The sequence below is a fragment of the Manacus candei genome, unplaced genomic scaffold (assembly GCF_025592945.1).
Source record: "Manacus candei isolate 608988 ecotype Guabito, Panama unplaced genomic scaffold, ASM2559294v1 h1tg000014l, whole genome shotgun sequence".
NCBI lineage: Eukaryota > Metazoa > Chordata > Aves > Passeriformes > Pipridae > Manacus > Manacus candei.
This window is the reverse complement of record NW_026138062.1, coordinates 52,456,067-52,477,291: the sequence shown is the minus strand read 5'-3', so window position 1 is coordinate 52,477,291 and position 21,225 is coordinate 52,456,067. Positions and strand designations below refer to the sequence as shown.

Sequence of the window (21,225 nt, the reverse complement as noted above, 5' to 3'; positions counted from 1 at the left end):
AGGCATGAAGGAGGGGAGAAAGCTTTAAATAAGATTTGAAGGTTTCTCCTCTTTGAGGTAAAAAGAGAGAAATATTTTGTGAGTTAGGGACCAGGATTAACTGGTTCCTAAAGCAGAAGTGCTCGAGTAATGGTTCCAGCACTGCTGCAAGGCAAACTGATTTTGATTGGACTTTGCCAAAGTGCTATGAAAAATAAACTAGCTGTAAGGAAGTACAGGGACTGGGAACTAGGAGTGCTCCCTCCTCTTCATGCCCACGTGCACATCTATGGTGGGAGATGATCTTGTCAGAAACTCTGTAGCTCTGCCCATAGGTTTCAAAGCAGAGACTGTAGGTGGTCTGGCTCCAAAATGTTCCATTCTACTTTACAGTCTTGAGGTTTGTTCTGAGGCTTTGAGAAAATTGGCCCTGCCATTGCTACAAGCAGAAGCAGACCTGCTTTGTCATGGCTGGCCTGCTGAGGTATTCACAGTCAGCAGGAGGGGAAACACCTCCTGGCCCTGTGTGAGAGCAGAGGTGCATGATTCAGTACTGGTTTACAGGGATAATAAAAGGACTTGATAAGACGACTCAGAGTATACTCCGCAAGGCCACAAGAGATCAAAAGTGTGTGTAAAGCACGAATCATAACAACCTAGAGGCAAGAAAATAAGACTGTGGGAACACAGTTTCCCTGGGAATATCCTTTATTTAAACTATTTTCTTAATTTGATTTGCAGATAGATAAGGACAGTTGTAAACACCTCTGTTGAGCTCTTGGTGGGACTCTGCCTGCATTATGGTATTGAAGTTTGGCTTTGGAGTGTAAAGCAGTTAGAATGTACTTCTACTCCCATTCCTGCCAAATCTAGTTCTGCAATTTGGTGCTGTGGAAATTGTAATACCTTGTGTAAAGCAGTTAGCATACTGGGAACAAAAAGGCCAACCTCTCCAAATTTTAGAATGACTCTAAATGACCAGCCTCCCTTCTCACATTTGAGGAGCAAAGATCCTAAGACAAGTGCTAACACTGTAAGGATTAGCAGGGAGTAAAAGATGCACCATAGAAAACCATCGTTTCCTTTGCACTGAGGACAACCTTTTGGTAGTTTCTACAACCACAGTCAGGTCTCACAATGGGCTGACTGGACTTATATCTGGATCTTTGTATTGGATTTACTTCCTAATACTGTAAACTCACTATTATCTTTTTATATAGAATCTAGAACATAGAAATAATTGGTATCAGTAATATTGGAATGTTACATACTACTAAACTGGAAAACAAATTGGAGGGAGCAATAGAAAGTCTCCTTTTGCTGTAACTTTCATAGCTGCTTCTAGTCCTTCTGTGTTGCACATGAAAGCTGTTTCACCCCTTGCTGGCTTTCATGGAAAGGTAGTGCTGTTCTCAGCTTCACAGCTGAGTAAAATTTGGTTTTGTCCTCTGATGTCAGAATCAGTGCTTAATAGGGCAGTGTATTAACTAGTGAACAGAAATCAAAATAAAGCAGCTTCAGTTCAAGTTGAAACTTACTGTTTCAAGCAGGATAGTATTAAGGCAGAACGTTGAAAAAGTGAGCTCTGCCACGTCCTTTCTCCCCTGAGAGGAGGGATGTCTGCCCTGGTCCAGACATCCCACACTGCAGCAGTGTCAGCACTCTCTTAGTGTAAACAGGGAGTCAAGTGCCCTGGTATCAACAAGGCCATGATTTTAGGCTTCTGCAACATTGGAGGGGATTGCTTTAGATGGAGTGGGGTGAAAATGAGAGCAGAGTCGGGTCCAATACAATTGCCCTGGCTGGAAGCAGAGACCAGACCTTCAGCATTTCATTCAAGCTACACAGACAAATCCTTCAGTGCAGCCTGTTCCAAACGCATGACAGTCTCTGCAGAAAGGAGACTGGGCATGCCTGCCAGGAGCCTTGAGGAGGATGCTCTCTCCCATTTACCACGGTACTGCATCATCTCCTAGGCTGAACCGTGTTGCTGCCAGTATTTGCAGATACACTGAGATGCGTCAGAGCCCCCTGGCAGAGCTGCTGGATCGCACAGGCTGCCGCTGGGAGATTTAGTGTGTCCCCAGAGTGCCAGGAACAGGGAATACAGGAATACACACACGGGCACACGCGGGTGCGTGCGCGCAGCCCGGGGAGGTAAGTCCAACCCCCGACAGCGGGGCCACCCTTCTGCTGCTGGATTTTTCCAGCCAGAGCATCTCGCCGGCTCTGCTGTGATTTATGGAAATCGGTTTCTGACGCGGGGCTTTTTCTGTTACGACAGGGACCCACGGACTGGAGGAGGGAGAGCTGCAGTCAGGGCAGGAGAAGTGAGGGAGAGGAAGAGGCTGGGAGCAGAGGGACACGGGGGACTGGAGGGGACAGACAGAGAAACCGGCACGGAGACACTTCAGAGATGGGTGAGTTATAACTAAGAGCAGGAAGAAAGTCAGAGAAAGCAAGAGAAGGAGAGCTGTGGGGAAGGGAAAGGAGATCAGAGACTGAGTCAGCCTCCAGAGGGCAAACGCCAGGAGACGAGTTCAGGGAACACCCCAGCATAACAAAAAGGACCGGTTCTGTCTGAATCTTCACCATGAGCACGAAGAAGAGCTGCCACCTGCCACTGGGGCAAGGAGACGAGGAGGAAAAGCAGAGTGAGGGTACTCCTGAGCTGGAGCGACAGGAGTGTGAGATGGAGCTGAGGAACAAAGCTATTCTGCAACAGAAGAGACGCCTTAAACAGGCCACCCAGTTTGTGCACAAGGACTCTGCTGATCTGCTGCCCCTGGATGGCTTGACAAGGCTTGGCACTTCCAAGGATCTGGTGAGTCCAGTGGGACCCCATTTGGGAGGGAGTCCTCCTAATAGCTTTCATCCCAGTTGGGAACTGTTATCAGGTTTCTGAAAGGATCATGGGCAAAGATGAAACTTCCCTTCAGGATGATCTAGAAGCAGGTCAGGGTAAAGCAAAAGAGTGAATCACTCATTTATATGCATCTATACTCTCTATACATCCCCATAGGAACCAAACTCCTCACAGAGGAAGGCAGATATGGACTGGAAGGACTCTCCAGTATCCAAGTTTCTACTCACCAGTACCTATATATGTTCATGTGACATGTATATTTCCATGTGGGACATATCTGAAAACCCCCATCTATTCCTGCATGATCCAGCTCAAACGCAGACTGCTTTCCAGACTCAGTCGGGAGGGAAGCACAGTTCATAAAACTCTGAGAGGTTTATGTTTGACCTTGTCACCTTTCTGCATTATTTTCTCTCCCCTCACTCTCTGGATTTGTGGAGGGGCAAGCATGAGGCAGGACCACTAACCAGGCACACAGGCAGATGCAGTGCCTGGCACTTGTGGATGACACCTTTGGGGAGGTGGCATTGGAGTGTGGCCTGTGGGCATCTTCTTGTGGAGATGTGGAGCAGGAAGCATCGGGAAGGGAGATCTGTTCCAGGAGCCTGGGCGGTCTGTGGGCTGGAGGGACTTCCCCGAGGCTAGAAGCAGTTTCCCCATGGGATCTCTTGCTGGCTCAACTGTGCACATACTCCCCTTGCTCTGGCAGTTTTGCTGTCTAACTTTCCACTGTGGAGTTTAGCTGCTCAAGGATGCAGGGGTCTAAACTATTTTCCTGAAAGAGTGCCTAGGTCTAGTTGTGATGAGGGCACAATCACTTATTCCATCTGTGCCTGTGGGTGTCATAAAAGATCTTGCCCCTCCTTGCAGTCTGTGCTTCCCTCTGTATCCTCAGACAATCGCAACACCACAGATGCTCATGTATGTGTATCTCCCATCACTTCCTGGCTCCCGCGGCAGGCTGCAAGGCTGCTGGAAGCAAGGCACACAAGAGCACGTGTGTGTGGGATGGGCAGGATCCCTGGCACTGGGCCTGAGTGGGAGCTATTCTCCTTGCTGAACCCTTCAGCTGCAGCAGCTCTGCCCTGCGCAGACGAGGGGTCAGTGCCATGTTCTCATGCTGGCACACCCTCCTGTCTCCCACACCCACCCCACAGCTGCCTCAGCAGCTGCTGAGAGTCTGTGGCTCAGCAGGGTAAAGGGTGGCTCTTCAAAGTCACCCTGAGCTGTCGCCTTGTGTTCTGCCGGCCCTTCACAGCTGCACACACATGGACGTCAGCAGGGACTGGTCTTGAGTGTCCCTCCGGCCCTGCACACTGTCACTGCTGAAGTACGAGAGGGAAATCACAAAAGCGCTGTCTTAGCAAGGAACAGGGCTCTCCTCCCCACAGGGAAGGAGGTCTGGCCATGCTGGAGCCCGGAGGGCTCCGCTCAGGCTGGCAGCACAGGCAGGCAGGCACAAGCCCTGCAGCATTGCAGCTCAAACATCCCCTCAGGAGGGCATAGCCAGACATACCCCTGGGCCTGTCCCTGGACAGCTTTTGGCAGGGTACGGGAAGAAGCCACTTCTGAGTGTTTTAGTGTGTGTTTGTTGACCCCAGTCACCAAGGCAGAGAGAAACATGTCTACCTGCTTTGCTTTGGAATTGACTCTTGTCACACTGTGCCCCAGAGTGACAACTGGCACCCTGAAGCCACAAATGCTCGCTCGAGCAAGACAGTCCTTGTCCAAATCACTTGCCATGAGCAGCTCTCCTGGTTGAATTAACCATTCTAAGCAGGAGAATTCCCTGTGTGTAGATAGCATGCAAAACACTGCAAAACACTGCATACTTCATGTTTGGTCCACGACAGAATAGCTGAAACATTTTTACCATGGAGCTAGGGGGCAGTGAATAAGGCATAACATCTTTTCTGACATGGAGGTTTTGCTCTGGCATTAGAGGGCACAAAATAAATTGTGGCCCCTGTGCAAAGTCTGCATACATGGGACCCGTGTGGTACCTCCATTTCTGCTTTACCTTGGAGCAAGAGGAGAATTAAGCCTGAGTAATTCAGAAGTTCCTGCAACTTGATGGGATACTCTGACATTGCTGTGATACTTTGGGGACTGCAAGTTAGAGTCCAAAATATGCTTTTGGCATATATCTCCTGGCATTTCTCCAGCCCTATGAAAACCCCATCTATGTTTCCTAAATTTATATGGATCCCTCCTGGAGGACAGGAATACAAAAAAGGAATGTACTGAAAACAAAGCAGCAGTAGGAAGTGCTGGAGAGTTTGATCTTGGAGAGAGAGCAAAACACCCCAGAGTCCCATAGCACTTACACTAGGAGGAGAGTTTAATTGATTCCCCAAAACAGGTCTCCATTGACAGTACCAGAGACTCCAGCTGTGGCCATCCCAGATGTCCTAAAATTAGAGTAAGGCCTCGTGTAATTTAAAACTAAATATGTGCTTTCTTTTGCAGTCACAGGCTGTTACTTTTTGCCACTCCTCTCTTGTACTCTGGGTGTGCATTCAGCTTATGCAATGCATCCAGCAGTGCCTGGGATTTGATGGGCCCATCATGTCTCCGACAATGAGTAATTATACATTTCTATGGAGATCTCACATTTCCAGCTTTGTAGCAACAAGCATGATTTATTTTTTCCTAATGCCAAAATAAAATAAGTAGCTACATGAGCTACATATTCTGAAAGTACCAAGAAGGTCTGAAGATCAGGCTTCTTGCCTCCCAAAAATCAAGTTCCCCAGCTCGTACAATGTCACTAATCATAGCAAGGCCTTGAGATTTCATACTAGAGAGCCTGAACCTTCCCTAAGTTGCACTGGCAACCTGCTTTGACCCTTTTAAGTGCCCTGAGAGGGCCTCCTTTCCAGCTGCTGGCCAAAACATCCCTCAGGTCCTCCCTCACCATCCTCTAAATCTAATTGTTTCTGACCAGCCCAAGAGAGACAACAGTCTCCCATTCTCCATCTTACTGGTGAGAGAGAAGATAGGAAGGGCCCCAGGAGTCTGATCTTGATCAGATGACTCCACATCCCAGCAAATCCCCATCAGCACTTGGCCTCTTCCCAGCCTGAGTGACAAGATGGGGACAGAGGTGGCAGCTGCAATTGGCCTGCTCTTTCTGTGGGAAAGGTTGCAGGGAGAGGGAAAAGTCCTTTGCATGTCAGATTGTGAGAGATAGGAGGGAGGATGGGAATTCGAAGACCTGCTGTTTATTCCCTGCCCTTTTCCCATGGCCCAGATGTTAGCTGGCAGGCAAACTGGCACTGTGCTCAGAGTACTTAGGGAGTTAAGTACAACAGCCAGCTGTGCTGTGGGCCGGCACAGTAGGCTGGGAAAAGACTGGGAACAGAGGGATATTTTTACCTCACTTTTTCAACTACTGCAGTGCCTCCCACGCAGCATGTGAATGATCTGACCCTCACCCCTTGAGTGACAAGGAAACAGAGGCATGAGGGACTTGGCATCTTGCAAAGAGCAATGCTGAGTGTGACCAAAAAGCCAGTAACATCTGTCCTGCTCCAATCATTTGCCAAATATGACCAGTCAGGGTACTTCAAGTGGCAATTTACACACTTCCCTGGCCTCAGCCCTCTGACCAAGCATGAAGCTGGTCTGAAGCATATGTATGCTGTGGGTACCCAGCTCATTGGCAGGTCTGGTGTAATTCATGTGTTTGGCCTGCACATTGACAAGATCCTACATCAAGCTGCTGAACAATCTAGGATTTAATTTATCTTTTAATATTTTTTTTTTAGAAAGATAAAAACAGCAGTTTATGCTGTAGCACATTAACCCCTTTAGATTCTTTGCCTTTCTTCACTTAGGCAGTTGTTACTGAGAATGCCATGGTCAGCTCTGAGCAGCTGCTCTCCTGGAGAAGGGCCACGGGGCCAAGTACGTGGAGAATGGACAAAGCTTCCTCCAACAGGCCTATTTCATTGGTGTTGCCCACTGTTGATTCAGTAGCAGTGTTGGATCAATACTGGACAAAAGCTAGAGCATCTGATGTGGGGGAGCAGAGACAGACTACAAAGAACATTAAAAGCTAGTTTTAGTTTCCTCTTCAGGGGAAGCTTTCTGCTTCACTACAAATAATTGCTTGTGCACCTAAAATTTCTAGAGTCCTGCCTTCTTACCCACACGTACACATCACACACATGCTGCATTCCCTGTCCCCTCCCACATTAGAAGGTGTGGATGTGACTGGTTGGTTGTCAGCACACACACTCAGTAGTGTATGGCAGTACCTGAACAGGTATGAGACTGCCCAGTGCATGTTTAGCTGAAGGAACAGATATGTGTGGGGAGACCATGCATCAGGCATGTTTTTTCTCCTCCAATAGCTGCATTCCAGAGATCTTCCTGTCACAGACATCCCAACACTTTAACATCACTTTAGTGGCTACAGAAAACATCTTGGGATTTAAAGAAAGTTTTTTGGGATAAGCCTGTCTTTCATCAGAATGATCAGTTGGGTTAGGCATTTGCAACCTGCTTCCCTGAGCTAGCAAATGTCCTTGTCCTTAGCTCCATTCTTAGCTGGGATTTCTCTTTCTTTGTGATGGAGACAGCAGCCACACAGTGTGGTCCAGCGGCGCCTCTTGGAAGGCAATCTGAACAAGCTACGGGTTCAGTCTGCACGGGTTCAATCTCCGCTGGCAAAAGACCAAGATGAAAAGATGGAAAAGGGAGAGAACAGGAGAAAAGAGACTTCACCCCTGCTAATACAGTGCCAGGTAAGGCAACAACACGGTGCTGCTGATTTCACAGTGATGGCAAAAGGTCAGAGCTCCAGCTGCCCCCCTCCTAAGGGCCATGCTGAGTTATAAATTGCAATGCCAGCTGCAGTCAGAGAGAGCAGATTTCATGCATGGCCTCTCCTAGAGTCTGTATTCAGGTCTTCCAAAGCCAGAGGAAAGCCTTTCTGCTACATGCATTCTAGTTGTCCATATTTGAGGATAAATTACCTTAATCACATCTCCTTCCTTTGAAGACCAGTTTTCCTATGATAGGAGGTATTTCATAACTACATACAGAAGCAAGGAATGTCTCCTTATCACTTAAAGACAAGTGACCCTAGTTGATTTACACTTGCTGGATCCAGTCTGGTCTGATTCCCTTGGGTGTCAGAGGACCTCCTCAGAAAGTGGTTAAATGTGCTCCGAATTAGCATTGCTGCATCTCTTGATGGAAGCACTACTTTTAGCTCCCTTTTCTTCTTATACCTTCCTATACAGCAGAGCACACTAATCCTGACCCTTGTACTTCAGAAAGCACATCCAAAAGCTGTGCTCCGTGAAACAAGGCTGCATGGTTGAAGCTGCTCAGTAATATGCAGATATGAGACTCACCAAGATATAGACCTGGTACAGGGTGGATACAAAATACATTTTAAAGTTTTTAGCTGTTTTTAATTCAGTTACCTGTCCTAAAAACATTTCCCTTGTTAGAGAGTAAAGACTACACTTCCAAGAAAAACACATACACCTTTTAAAATTCAGTTGGCACAATAAATTACAATATGAACACAGCATGGTAGCAAGTTTCTGAAAGGCTGCAAGCAAAGGCACCGTCTAGTTTGTTTTGCAGTCTTTACTGTTGCAGTCAGGCATTGATTACCCTGGCTTTTAGACCTTAATGTAGCTAGGTTAACATAACCCTACTTGGGAACAGACTAGTAGGATAAATGGCTTTTTAATATAATTTTTCCAAATACCTGGAGCCTGGTTTTGAGCAAATGAAGTTGTTTCTTTTTCTTTAATAATCACTCTCTATTGTTCTGTATGAGGAAATTCAGTGACAAAGTGTGGGGGTTTTTGCCAGGCACGTACACTGAGCAAGGACAAGCACGTACAGGTGTTGTATCCCAGGGGCAGTAGTTAAGTCAGTAGCAGGGTCCACTAGTGGACCGTTTGTGTTTCTAATGGACTGGACCCCAGCTGTCACACACATTTTATTTTCCCTCACAGAGGAGGGTTAATGAACATCACAGTCAAGGAAATAAGTCTAACACTCCCTGAATTCTGCACAGGCATTTCTCTCTTTTTCTGCCCTTCTTAAGAGCCAGTCACTGTTTGTCACACTTAATCTTCTTACACTGAAGGAAGGAAAGCTCTCCTCCCCTTCTTTTTAGTCTTGTTGCTTTTGATGTTCTCATTTGTGAACTTCAAAAACCCTCTCCTGTCAGTAACAGAACTGTGGCAGGAAATAGGACTCGGGCTGCCAGTTCATTTTAACCAGAAAGGTGAGCTGGTACCTTTTGGAGAACTGCTTGATTATGGTCCAGTTTTTATTAGAAATGGAACATGACCCCAGTGAAATCTTTTTTCCCTGACAGCACCTCCTGAGAAAAGATAGTCTACCAGCTTAAAGCTGCCATTTACACACAGACAAATACTCTGAAAATTTCTAAGTGCTAACAAATGCATTAACTGACTTGGAACTGAACTTGCCTGGGGAATAAGTCCAAATATCTGTAGACTTCAGTGCTACAGGGAGATTCAGGCAAGAAGTGTTTTCACTCTAACAGGTTATAGTTGCCCTGTGCCTAAGGCCTTTTTAAGTCTCAGAGATCAGAGACAGAGCCAGTCTGTAAGAGTTGTACTGCAGAGTCCTCCTATTTCCTTAGGTGGCTTGCCCACATGGTATTTTAGCAGAATTGTCCTTTTTTGTGACAACTTTTGCAAAGCACTATGGAAAGTTTATCATGACGGAGATGCATCACAGAATCAAGCTGTTATTTTTTTCTTGTGGAGCTTGTCTCTTGTTGGCTTGGAAATAGATGATGAAAGATTCCAGTGCTGTCCCAGTCCACTTTTCCTCTATGCCAAAGCAATCTGGGGTTAATCAACCTTTTGTTTGCTAAAGCAGCTTCTTGACTTTGGAACTTACATTATTTCAGAACACACAGTTCTTTATAAGTGGTGATCCCTACTGATTTTCCTTCCCCTCTTTCTTGGAAATCCCCATAACTGACATTTAGATAAAGACTAATGGTGACTGGTAGCAAACTGAAAATTCTGGAACAGAGATGAGAGTGGGTAATGTGATGAAAAGTCCTCTTAGGCCAGGAAGGCTTGGAGTTCTCATCAGCTGCCTGTGTAGTCCTTACCTCAACTGCTTTGTATTTGTGGTATGCTGGATGGAGGACTTTCCTCAGGCTCCTGGTGAGTTCTCTGGACAAATAGTTAGTGGTGTAATTTGAAAGTGGATAACTTTTGTGATGCTGCTGGAACTGATAACTGTGCTGGGCTGTTTACACTGAATGAGATTAAATGTTATTTTCTACAGAATAATCACTGTCCTGTTATATGATAGCAAGTTTCTAACTTGCAACTTTCCCAGCCTGCTCTGAAACAAAACTCAAGAATCTGGCTAGTGATAGAGTTTAGGCTTATTATAACAACAACAGCTCATGCATCTCAGGTCAGCCTGCTCCCAAAGTGATTCCTTAGTAACTGCTATCCATGCTTCAGGTTTCCTGTTTCTGAGAAGCTGATACAATGCTTTTTCTCCAGCTGGGCAATGAACAGTTGGCTTCTGTGAGCCAGAGGGATGGTTAATGCTTTCCCAGTAGAATCCATGTCTGTTACTGAGGAAGAGCTGTTTCAGCTGGACAGTGTTGGCAGGTTGCAGCCTGGGCTAATGTGGTGGCACACGTGACCTGAGACTCATGGTCAGTATACCCACTTTGGCAGTGAGGAGGCACAGGGAAGCCTCTTCTGTGAAGCACAGTAGAGAGGATGAGGAGACAGACATTTAGCACACATCTGCACTCTGTGCCTTTATCTTACCTCTCTGCTCAGTCTGGCCACAGTCCTCGTAGGCAGGGCTGATACATCAGTGAGGACAAGACAGCACAGACATTGCAGAGCTCTAAAATCAGAAGGGAGGCATTTTGTTATAGAACCACAAAATTATTTGGGCTGAAAGGGACCCTAGTGATATTGTGTCTGTTTGCAGCATTCCAGTATTTCTCACAAGAGATATTTTGTTCTTTCTTTTTATAACTGCTCACAAATAGTTCATTTCTGAAAATGGAATCTTGGAAATACTGGAGCTCTTGGAAATCTTGGAAATAATGTAGCTCACTCTCTGTTATGATTAATAGTCAGAAACAGATTTAGTTAAGAAATCATGAAATTGAAACATTTTCCTTGACCCTACTGATGCTGCACTGAGTACCTCATAGCCATGCTGGTCTGCTTAAGGTGATCAAGCATTTAACCTTGTTAGGAATGAGCATAAGAGTAGAGGAGCAGTGGGAGGTCTGTTGCTGCTTCTGAGTGACTAATGGCACAGAGCACCACAGTGAATGGAAGAGAGGGAATCACAGGAAAAACACAAATGATAGTAGGGGAAAAAAAAGAGCCTCTCTAAAGGGAAGCTTTGTGGCTGGCCTTTTGTGGGTGTTGGTGCAAGACAGAGCCTTGAAGAACTAGGCCATCAAGAATGGATATTAGGCACTAGAGACAGGTGAAAAACATATTTTGTAGATGGCAGTTACCCCATCTTTTCCAATTCCTTTACTAAGTCCTGCTCCTCCTTTTTTTTCCCTGAACATAATTCTTATCAATGTCCTTGATAACCCTATTTTTTCAAACCTCTAACATATGTGAGATCTGCTGTTACTTCATCACCTCTGGCCTGCCATTAAGGACCTTTGTGCAGAGGGGGCAGAAAACATATGGAAAACACATTTCCTTTTCCCTTTCAAGTGCAAAGTGGTGAAGAAATGAAGTGAGCAAGGCACTGGGGATTATTCCAGTAAGATCAAGCACAGGTGACTGGGGTGCAAGGCATCCAGTCTCTCCCTTTGCTAAATGACACCAGCTGTTACTATTGTACTTATAATATCATGTCATATATCCTTGAAGAGCTATATAGGAACATAATGTAAGCCCTACACAAAATAAATACCTTCTGATTAGGTTGTGTCTTGCATTCAGGAATCATTTGAATTTGTCAGTTCATCTCAGGGATATATGTGCTGGCTGCTTCTGTTTCCGACTTCTCCCTCTGGAAGCTCTTCAACTGAAAACAAATGTCTAGCCCTTGAAAATTGTTACCTGCAACACCAGAAGAAATGGAGAAATGACAAAGGCTGTAGCACATGCCTGTATTCCTTTAGAAGCTTTTGTCATATCAACTATTGCTCTGCTAATAAAGTCCATGGGGGTTTTCTGAACAAATTCACTAATTATGCATCTCTTGGCAGGAACACTGTTAAGGTAAAGTCCCTAAAAACAGATAAATGTCTGGGCAATCAAATACAAATGAAAGAAGACAAATTCAAAAAGAAATCTTTGACAGAGGTTTGCGGAGCACTGTGGAGACCACCATTGTCTTGGATAAGTCTCCTACCTTCTGACTACTGCCTAAAACACCACATCTTTGGCTGTGTTGCTCAGAAAGTTAGAGGAGTGACTATGCCCATTTTGATCCCACAGTAATCATCTGTTGTTGTTTTTTCTAGTGCCAAGGTCAGGTATTGAAAGCGACTGTTAACACTGGGTGTCTACCGAACCTCATCTCCAAGAGCTGTTTAAACCAGCTGGGGTAAGTCTTTGCACAGCAGAAGAGGAGAGATGACTAAAAGAAAACCTATGGCAAGAACCTAGGCACCCTTGATTCCCAGCCCCAATGATAATTACCAGCAGCTTTGCATGTGCACACAGCTGTTTAGGAGAAGGTGCAGAAGGTGGGATACAAGGCAAGGCATCAGGAGCACTGGCAAAGTTGTGTGAAGACCCCAGACTGGGAGGCAGAGCTGTGTCATTCTGTCTGTGTGTAGTGCAAGGCAAAGCTGCCCAGCTGATGGCTAGTGGTGAGGTTTTGCTTGTTGAATCTGCCTCCAGACATACTGTGTGAAAGAGATTCCTCCTCTTGTGGGCCTATTCCCAACGAGAACAAGAAGAACTGCCGTCAGTGAGAAGTCCTGTTTTTCCTACTCTTCCTCCACTTGAGGCAATAACACTTCTTGTGTCCCACAGGCTGGAAGAAGTGTCTGCCATGGACTGTGGAGACCTCTCTCTTCCTATCCCCAGCGTTGTTGGCCGAGTAGAACATATGGAGTTGCAATTTGGCCCCGAGACAGTGTTGTGTTCGGCGCTGGTTGTAGGTGAGAGTGCCAGCCCCTCATCTCCCCTATTTTTCCTCTGTCCCTCTTGCACTGTCAAGGGCATTTAGAAGGACCTTTAAGAAGAGCGTAACATGGTAGGAGGTTGGTGATGTGGTTGCTTCCACTGCTGGCCAACATCATTTTGTGCCGTGAACACGTTCAATCTAACCAAATGCAAAGGGCATAGGAAGGGTACAGAGAAGAGAGAAGACACGGAAAGTGGGAAGAAATGATGTGATTTTTGGTCTTAAAAAAGGATGTGGAAAATTCTCATTTACATTCTAAAATGGACATTTCTTAAAATTATGCAGAAGGCTTGGTTAGTCCTCTGGTGCCCTATGTTCTATTGAATAGGCACTTGTATCTCTGGCTGAGAGTCATCAGAGAAGGCAACAGAGGGTACAGCTTATTCCCCAGAGCGTTTCTCTGTGTACTCATCTGCTTCTGCTGCAGGGAGCACCCTGAAAGAACCTGGTAACCACAGAGTGCTGAGTCTCCCTCAGTGTCCTGAAGCAGGACCCTTTGAAGGAAGGAGCCATAGTACCCAAGGCCAAGTCAGCAGGTGCTGAGGCACGCCCATCAAACAGCAGAAAGGCTGCATGTTCCACATTCACATCAAGCTGTGAATATGCTGAAAACAACTTAGTTGTCTTTTTTCCCCCTTGTTCTTTATCCCTATTAATCTTCCAGCTTTACTCTCTTGCCTTTATCTGTTTCCTCATCTTTGATGAGTACTATTCATCTTCCAAGACCTTCCTTGCTCCCCCTTTTCATGCCCATTCTTTCCACATTCCTAGTCATCTAGAAAGAGCTTCCTCCTCTTATACACTCAAGTTCACTCTTCTCTTCTGTTTTTTCCTGTACTAGTTCTTGTCCTTTATGGAGAATCTGTATTAGTACTATCACAGGTGAATTTAGCCCAGTAGCATCTATCCATTTTGCTGGGATGTGGAGATGTCTGCCTGGAAGGAGCAGAATTGCTACCCTTGTGTCTTATACCTCCCTGTACACACAGTGCTCTTGCTTATGTCATTATAAACAAATTATAAATTACAGTCACTTGTTACAGGGCAAGCTGGCATTCAGGAGACATGGGAAGTGTTAATGATATTACCGGTGGCTCCTGATTCCTGCAGACTCCAGGACCTGGAAATTCCTCCTTAGCTGCCACTCAAGTCCAGATGGGCAACTCTAAGATGCAGGAGGTCACTCCCAGCAAGTCCAATGCATGTTCTTAGTGGCAGGTTGAGATAGTAGCAAGGCTGAAGGTATATTCCAAAGAGGCACATAGAGAAAGGACAGAGACAAGGCCAGCCACACAGATCACCACATGCAGAGTAGTGCCTTTACCAGCAGGCACATAAATACCAGCACAGATAGCCTAGCCCCCGTCCTCCTCTCCAGCTGACCAGGATTGAAGTTCATCATCAGAAGTTCACAGATCCTCATTCTCCAGATTCACAAGCACACTTATATTCACAGTCTTCAAATAACAGCACAGCTTCTAGGTCTGTTTTATATCCATGTCGGGACCATAGGCCCCCTACCTAGCCACTGACCCAGACCCCTGAGTACAAAGCCACAACCTCATAGGATCAAATTCATCAGGAAAACATAAACACGCCCAAGTCTTTCCAGTTAGTGGCATTTAGATCTCTCATGGTCGTGCTCTGTCCTCTTCAATTGCTGACTTATAAACCCAAGGCCCTTGTGACCCCAGTCAGAGCAGGTAGCCAGAGCTCTCTTGCATGCTGAGCGCTCCAGCTGTTGGCACCAAGACCTACAAGCTCTGTGATCCGCAGTTACTGGAACTCAGACCTTGCAGCACACATCGTAATCCCTCCATTGCTGGCACTCAGGTGTATAAACTCTATGGCACCCAGACTTCTCTTGCACACTGGTGTCTCTGGTTGCTGGCACCTGTGAGCTACGTCCTTTTCTCCAGTTGCTGACACACACCTATGAGCCCTATGGCCTGTAATCCCTTCAGTTACTGGCACCTCCCTTGCCAGTCCCTGAAGTTAGTGACATCTACAGCTATTTAACCCATGGCATGTTCTACACTTGCTGACACTGAAGACTTGCAGCAGTCAAATGTAGGATAGAGAAGTTACACAGAAAAATTTACTTAATAAAATTATCTGATAAGATCAGATAAATTGCAGCCATTAGGTGCAGGGTTTGGTCAGACAAGTGAACTGACCAACTGCCTGATTGCATGTGACTGCACCCTTATCCCCTCTCCTCTCCATTTTTCCATGATTGTTCTTCCCTGATTCACCCTGCTGCTTGCCATCCCCTGCCTTTGGTCCTTCCCTTACACAACCCACAGTAAGTTTTATGAGATCCCACAAGCCCCTTCTGACATTTCATATTAAGTTTCAAACAATCCCATGCCCCCACTCAAATATCTCATAATAGTCAAGATAATCATGGTTTCCTCCTCTTATCAGCAACAAAGTTAATTTTGACCATCTTCAGGACTGTGCATAAATAGCTCCTCTAATGGCTTATCAGTCAGTGCCAGAAGAGTGCTGACTTATTATTGTCACTGTTACCACCTGCTTGTTAGTGTTTGTGTGTTTAACTCATCATTTTCCTCATTATTTTTTTTATCTACTTTATACTGAAGAGACCATAACCACATAAGTTTATGAATCAGATGTTCTTGTATTCCATATCCTCTTACAGGAGAAACACTCTTTGTTTAGATGGGTAGTATTGTATAATTTTAAGCCTGATTGGTGTCTTCTCTCTTCTCAGATGATGAAATGCTGGAGTTTTGCATTGGTCTCCAGACTCTGTGGTCTCTCAAGGTAAGGAACAACTCCTTGCTAATTGGAGGGTTCCTCTCAAGAAGTTCTCCAAGATCTGATTGCTGTAAGCATCTGAAATACTTAAATCCAGGTCTTTCAGGGCAACACTTGTCACACAGCTGCCTGACTGGCTGCAGTATGTGCTGAGTCACTGATTCCTTTCCGCTCCCTCTTAAGGGTTTTAAGAAAGGAAACTCCCAATAGGATACTATAACATCACCCATTCTTTATATTCCTGACCATACAAGTTGCAAACAGGAAGAAGAAACTGAAGAAGAGACAAGAAAAGGCAATACACTAACTCTGTCATAAGATATGTGTCGCCTTCTGAAGGCAGATGTGAACAAGCTCTGCTTTTGCTTTAAGCCAAATGAAGCTGTATAATCATATTCAGTATCCAACACTAGCTGGCCATGAATGGAAAGCGTCCTCTCCTTTTATCAGCTTGGCTCAGGGTCAATGCTCTGCTGAGCCTGATTCCTGGGTGGCTCAGAATATGTCTGCAGCAACCTGGCTCCTGCCTGTCACATATTTATAGCCACATCTCAGACTCATAAAACAGGAAGAGCATTGGGCTGAATGGCTAAGTGGTGTGAGGACATCAGTTCAGAGGGAATCATAGGAAGAAGGGAGGGGAATGGCCCTGTGAAGGGTTTGGAGAGGAATCCATTGTAGGAAACAGGACCAAGGAGAAGGCATGGAGAACACAAAGGGAAACTAAGGTCTCTCTAAAACCAAAGTGGTGTTGCAGGTTTTCTCCAGTCATAGACATCATGAGATTTGTGATCTGAAATGTCCAGCAAGTAACTGGCTCTCCCCTTCTTTAGTGTTGCATCGACTTGGAGGACGGAGTCCTGAGATGTAAAGCACTGAGTCAAGAGCTGCCTTTTCTACATGCCTCTGAAGAGCCTGCTCAGTGACTAGCTGTGTTCCCCATGTCTGGGGCTGAGGAGACTTGCTGCCATGAAAGAGAGATGAGGGCGAGGCTCACATGCCCCTAACCTTGCTGAGTTCTAGGCTGAGGCATTCACTGGGGAGTGAGAAAAAGGCAAGTGGGTGCTGGAAGCTGTTGTTACTGTGAGTGCCTCAACTTCAGATGTCCCTCTTTTCAGTGGACCCTCTCGCTTGTCCCAGTGTGCCGAGTGGGCATTTTGTTCTTGCTTTTCTATTTGTCCCTAGTCACTCCAATTTCTGTTTCTGTAGTAAATTTACCCTACCCCTTTAATGACTACAATGCCCTCTGTTCATGAGACAAGAGTCTCTGTGAACAATCTCCAGTTGCTTTGTGGACAAAAGGATGGCATTTCTCCAAAAACCTCTGAAGACTGCCATGAATGTTTCCCTTCTCTTTGCCTCAATGTGAGTGGATACCCATCCCGTTTCTTTGTGGGAGGGGCCCTGTTCTCCTTGCCTGTACTCTGGCAAGCTGGATTTTGTTAGTTTTTTCTGGCTCAGAGCAGAACAGAAGTATTTTCTTGGGAAAACCCCGCAGCAAGAACATTTTTAGAGTTCTCAGTTCTGAGAAACCTTTGCAAAAATGCTGAGTGTAGATGCCTAAAGTACACACAGGGGCTTGGGCTTTGTCACTGCATCCTTGGGCACTAAGCTATGTTATATGCATGGCAATGCTTATCATCTCTCTGACATAGCAGTCAGACTTGCAGACCCTGCTCTTTTGATCAGGCCTTTCCTCTCTGTACTCCAGCTGCTAGAGCTACATTCTGTTACCTCTGCTGCTTCATCAGAGATCCTGTTGTTCACTTTAAGTGCTGCAGTGAATTATAGCACAAAGTCTTCTGCTCTGTCACCTCCTTTCTTTCAACTTGAAACCCGGTGACTGAATACAGATACATCATCAGCCTCAAGTCCTGGCATCACACAGCCCATCAACTTTGGTACTCTTGCACAAAACAAGAACTGGACTTCCTTGCAGTACCCGCTCAGGTCAGAGAACTGTGAACTCATCTGAGATGTCAAGGGTGATTATTAAGTCACTTAATAACTGTGGGTTTTTTTTTTTTAATTTCCATCCTAGAGTGTAGCTGTATTATTAATCCATGGTCTATTCTTTACTAGCTCTAGGAAAGATGCACTAGATCAGGCCTTGTTCCATGCCTCATAACTACTGATTCACTATCCACACTCTCCAAAATGTACCTTTTTCCACCCTTAAAATGTCATGATATCCCAATTTTGCCTCTCTTTCTGGATTAAATACTGCTGACTCTCTTCCTTTTTTATCAAACTGTTTGTGTTGTGTTTCTCAAAGAAGTTGTGTATGCATTTTTGCTTTTATTCTGTTAGTTCTTTCCAAAGTCAGATGCTGTATGCTGTAGTTTAACACATGCTAAGCACAGCAGAGTACAGCCTGACTGATATGATTTGGGATTCACTTACCAGTGTTAGTTGGTATGACTAGCATCTGCTCCTCCTACATGGAGCATAAGACTTCTACTGTTAGTCATCACATCTTGCATCTTCTGATCTTCTGATCTGTTCCATGACTTCTTTTCCACTCTTCTAGTTGTGCATCTGATTATTTCTGCATGAACTGCTTTCCATGAATCTCCTGAATGGCACCAACAGTTCTCTCATTTAGTCAGGAAACATGTCTACTTGATGAGTCTGTCTTCCAAAGTACCAGTAATTCTTCCTGGATTTGTATCACTTGCATGGCTAACTGGCTTCTCAAACCCAGGGCTCTTTATGACAGTTTAGACTTGTACTAAACCATCCTGTGTGTCAGCTGGAATCTATGTGGTACCTGGGTCAACTGCTGAAAAAAATCTTATTACTGATAGATGAAACACCTGTTCCTACATGCAGCAACTCACCCAGTTTCCAACTCTCATTGCCCTCTAAAACTGGCATGTGGAACAAGGCAAATAATCTGTTAATTATCTGATAGATACCATATCCATTAAAATTCTTATTAAAAAAAAGGCAAACTCTAAACCATAACCCTAAAGCTCACTCTAGCCCTAACCCAAACATTAAATCCCAACAATGACTCTAAATTTAACCCATAAAGCTAAACATAACATTAAACTTAACCCCTAAATCAAACTCTAACCCTAAAACTTAATGCTAACCCTAACCTCTAAACCAAACCACTACACCCTAACTGTAAAACTTGACACTAATCATAACCCCCTAAATTTAACCCTGTAATCCCAACTCTAACCATCTAACTCTAAACCCAAAACATAAACATGATTGTAAAGACACTAACTATAAACTCTAATCCCAAAACCTAACCATAATGCCCAACCCTAAACTCTAACCATTAACCCTAAAACCAACCCTAAACCTAAACTCTAAAGCTTAAACCTAACTCTAAATCCCAAACCATATAACTAAACCTAATTCCTAACCCCAACTCTAACCATAACCCTAAACCTACACGTGACCTCAACCACCTAACCTCTGATGGTTTTTGTCAGTGCCCCATTTCCCTCCAGAGTGCCCTGGGGCTTTTGCTGGGTTTTGCTTTGTCCTGCAAGGGGCACTGCTGCCTTCCAGAGTGTTCTGGGGTTTCTGCCAGGTTTTGTGAGGCCCACACAGGGTCCTGCTTCCCTCTGGAGCACCACAGGGCTATCGCTGGACTTTGCTGATGCCCAGGGAGGTCTCTGTTGCCTTCCAAAATGTCTGACAGTTTTTTCTGGGCTTTGCTGGTGCTCACAAGTGGCTGGCACAGGAAGGAGAAGGTCACCAATAGCTTTCAATCCTGGCCACTTCCTTGTGAGAGCTGTGCCTGATGGATGCCCATTTTGGAGCTGGGCTCTGGCTAGGATGGGAGTGTAGGTGAGTAGGAGTCTTTAAACTGAAGCCAACAGGAATCTTTCCAATGATTAAAGGGTGTTGGATGGGATTCTATAGAAAATTGGCACGACTTTGAGCTGACAGTTCTATTTTGACTACTTACTGTCACAGCCCCGCAGATACTTGCACACTAGCTGCTGTCTGAATTCATTAGGCGCTGTTCCTACATGTCTGTCTTGGGATAACTGCTTTTGCTCACATTTAGAACATTCTCCAGTCCTTCTGAAGCCTTTCTGCGATTCACATGCCTCATTTCTCAAAACACTAAGTGCTCAGGTTCCTCTGTGAATTAATGTGCTACAGCACTAGAAAATCCCCAGCCCTCCCTGTCCCTCTCTTCTCTGCATAAATCCTTCTTTGCATCCTCCTTTCCTTCCCCTCACACTAAGCAACAATTTTGCTTCTTCCAAAAGGAATTCTTTCCTTTTACATAATCCTTTTAACACTTTCCTATACCCTGGTTGTTAATACACTTGCATGTTGTGCCACAACTTTGCCAGCCTTTCCTCTTTGTTGTTAACAACTGGATGTATAAATGTAGACTGTGCCACTTCTCAGTGACAGAGAGGATGTTTCCAAGAAAGCACCAAATTAGCATGTGAGAGTTCTTCTCTCAGCTTTGAAATCAGCTCCAGGGCAGAAGACATGCTTTTCACCTTCCTCCTGTCCATGTTAGCTGAGCATGCAGACCCACACAGTAAAGGTCTCTTTCACCCAGACACTGAGGAATCTGTTGCTAACAGTTATCCTGGAACATCCACATCTCCCTGAGATTAGCTCAGTTGGTTACAGCACAGTGCTAATAATGCCAAGGTGGTGGGTTAGATCTTAAGATTCACTTAAGAGTTGGACTCAATGATCCCTGTAGGTCCCTTCCAACTCAGAATATTTTGTGAGCAAGCCTTGCTGCAGGCAGAGCTTGCAGAAAACCACATTTATACGACTGGGAACTGCAGGTAATAATGATATAGCAGACACCTCACTTCAACTCACTCCCTAAATCACAGTCTAATCCTACAGTGTCAGTACCTGCTTTTCTCATTGACAGAACTTCTGGTGGGTTTCTATTGCCCAAAGTTCCTTGGCATTAAATTACGTGCTGTTACTGACTTGAACACATATATTCTAGCCCAAAACGGTGTTTTCTCCAAAGATGAGCATTTTTGTGTCATTACACAGAAATCTCAGCTTCCACTGTGAAAGAAAGAAGTCTTGGCTTTAAAAAATATGATTAGAAAATAGGACTTACAACATCTCAAAGAAGCCAACTCAACTCCATCTACAAACATGGTAATTTTTCAAAGTCTTCCAGCACAGGAAGCCCAGTAAGTAATTTTTGAGTCGGTTGGCAAGGCTGAAGATTGTCTCAAATGTAGTTTCTTCTGGTAAGCCTGTTATACAGATACAGTTCCCTACTCCCAGTCCCAGTTATCTCTATTGCTTTTGGCAGACAAAGGGAATGAAGGAGCTATCTAAAGGCCTTTTCCACTGAAGATCAAAAAATATTAATACTTTCATATGGAAAGTAGAAATTCAGTACAAACTGCCAGCTCAGAGCAGGGCATAGGCACATTCTGTATGTGTCCAACACTGGCTTCCTTGTGATG

General features: G+C 45.1%; 1 protein-coding gene across 3 annotated transcripts; it reads left to right on the top strand.

Annotated features, from left to right (window-relative positions):
• The first annotated feature begins 964 nt into the window (after positions 1 to 964).
• NRIP2 (nuclear receptor interacting protein 2) lies at positions 965 to 19,875 on the top strand. 3 transcript variants are annotated; one of them, XM_051780859.1, is made up of 7 exons: positions 965 to 2,136; positions 2,264 to 2,803; positions 7,432 to 7,596; positions 12,336 to 12,418; positions 12,853 to 12,980; positions 15,744 to 15,796; positions 16,624 to 19,875. In XM_051780859.1, the coding sequence occupies exons 2-7, from the start codon at positions 2,573 to 2,575 to the stop codon at positions 16,714 to 16,716; spliced, it is 753 nt and encodes a 250-aa protein (XP_051636819.1). In that variant the 5' UTR covers positions 965 to 2,136; positions 2,264 to 2,572; the 3' UTR covers positions 16,717 to 19,875. The 3 variants fall into 3 exon arrangements, with proteins under 3 accessions (XP_051636819.1, XP_051636817.1, XP_051636818.1); XM_051780857.1 differs by having other exon boundaries at positions 15,744 to 19,875; XM_051780858.1 differs by lacking the exon at positions 965 to 2,136 and having other exon boundaries at positions 2,172 to 2,803; positions 15,744 to 19,875.
• The last annotated feature ends 1,350 nt before the right edge of the window (positions 19,876 to 21,225 follow it).

Excerpts from the sequence above, each read along its gene's own strand:
- NRIP2 (XM_051780857.1), top strand. The coding sequence starts at position 2,573 with ATGAGCACGAAGAAGAGCTGCCACCTGCCACTGGGGCAAGGAGACGAG. Across the intron at positions 12,419-12,852 it reads AGCTGTTTAAACCAGCTGGG|GCTGGAAGAAGTGTCTGCCA; the intron begins GTAAGTCTTTGC and ends TGTGTCCCACAG. Across the intron at positions 12,981-15,743 it reads GTGTTCGGCGCTGGTTGTAG|ATGATGAAATGCTGGAGTTT; the intron begins GTGAGAGTGCCA and ends CTCTCTTCTCAG.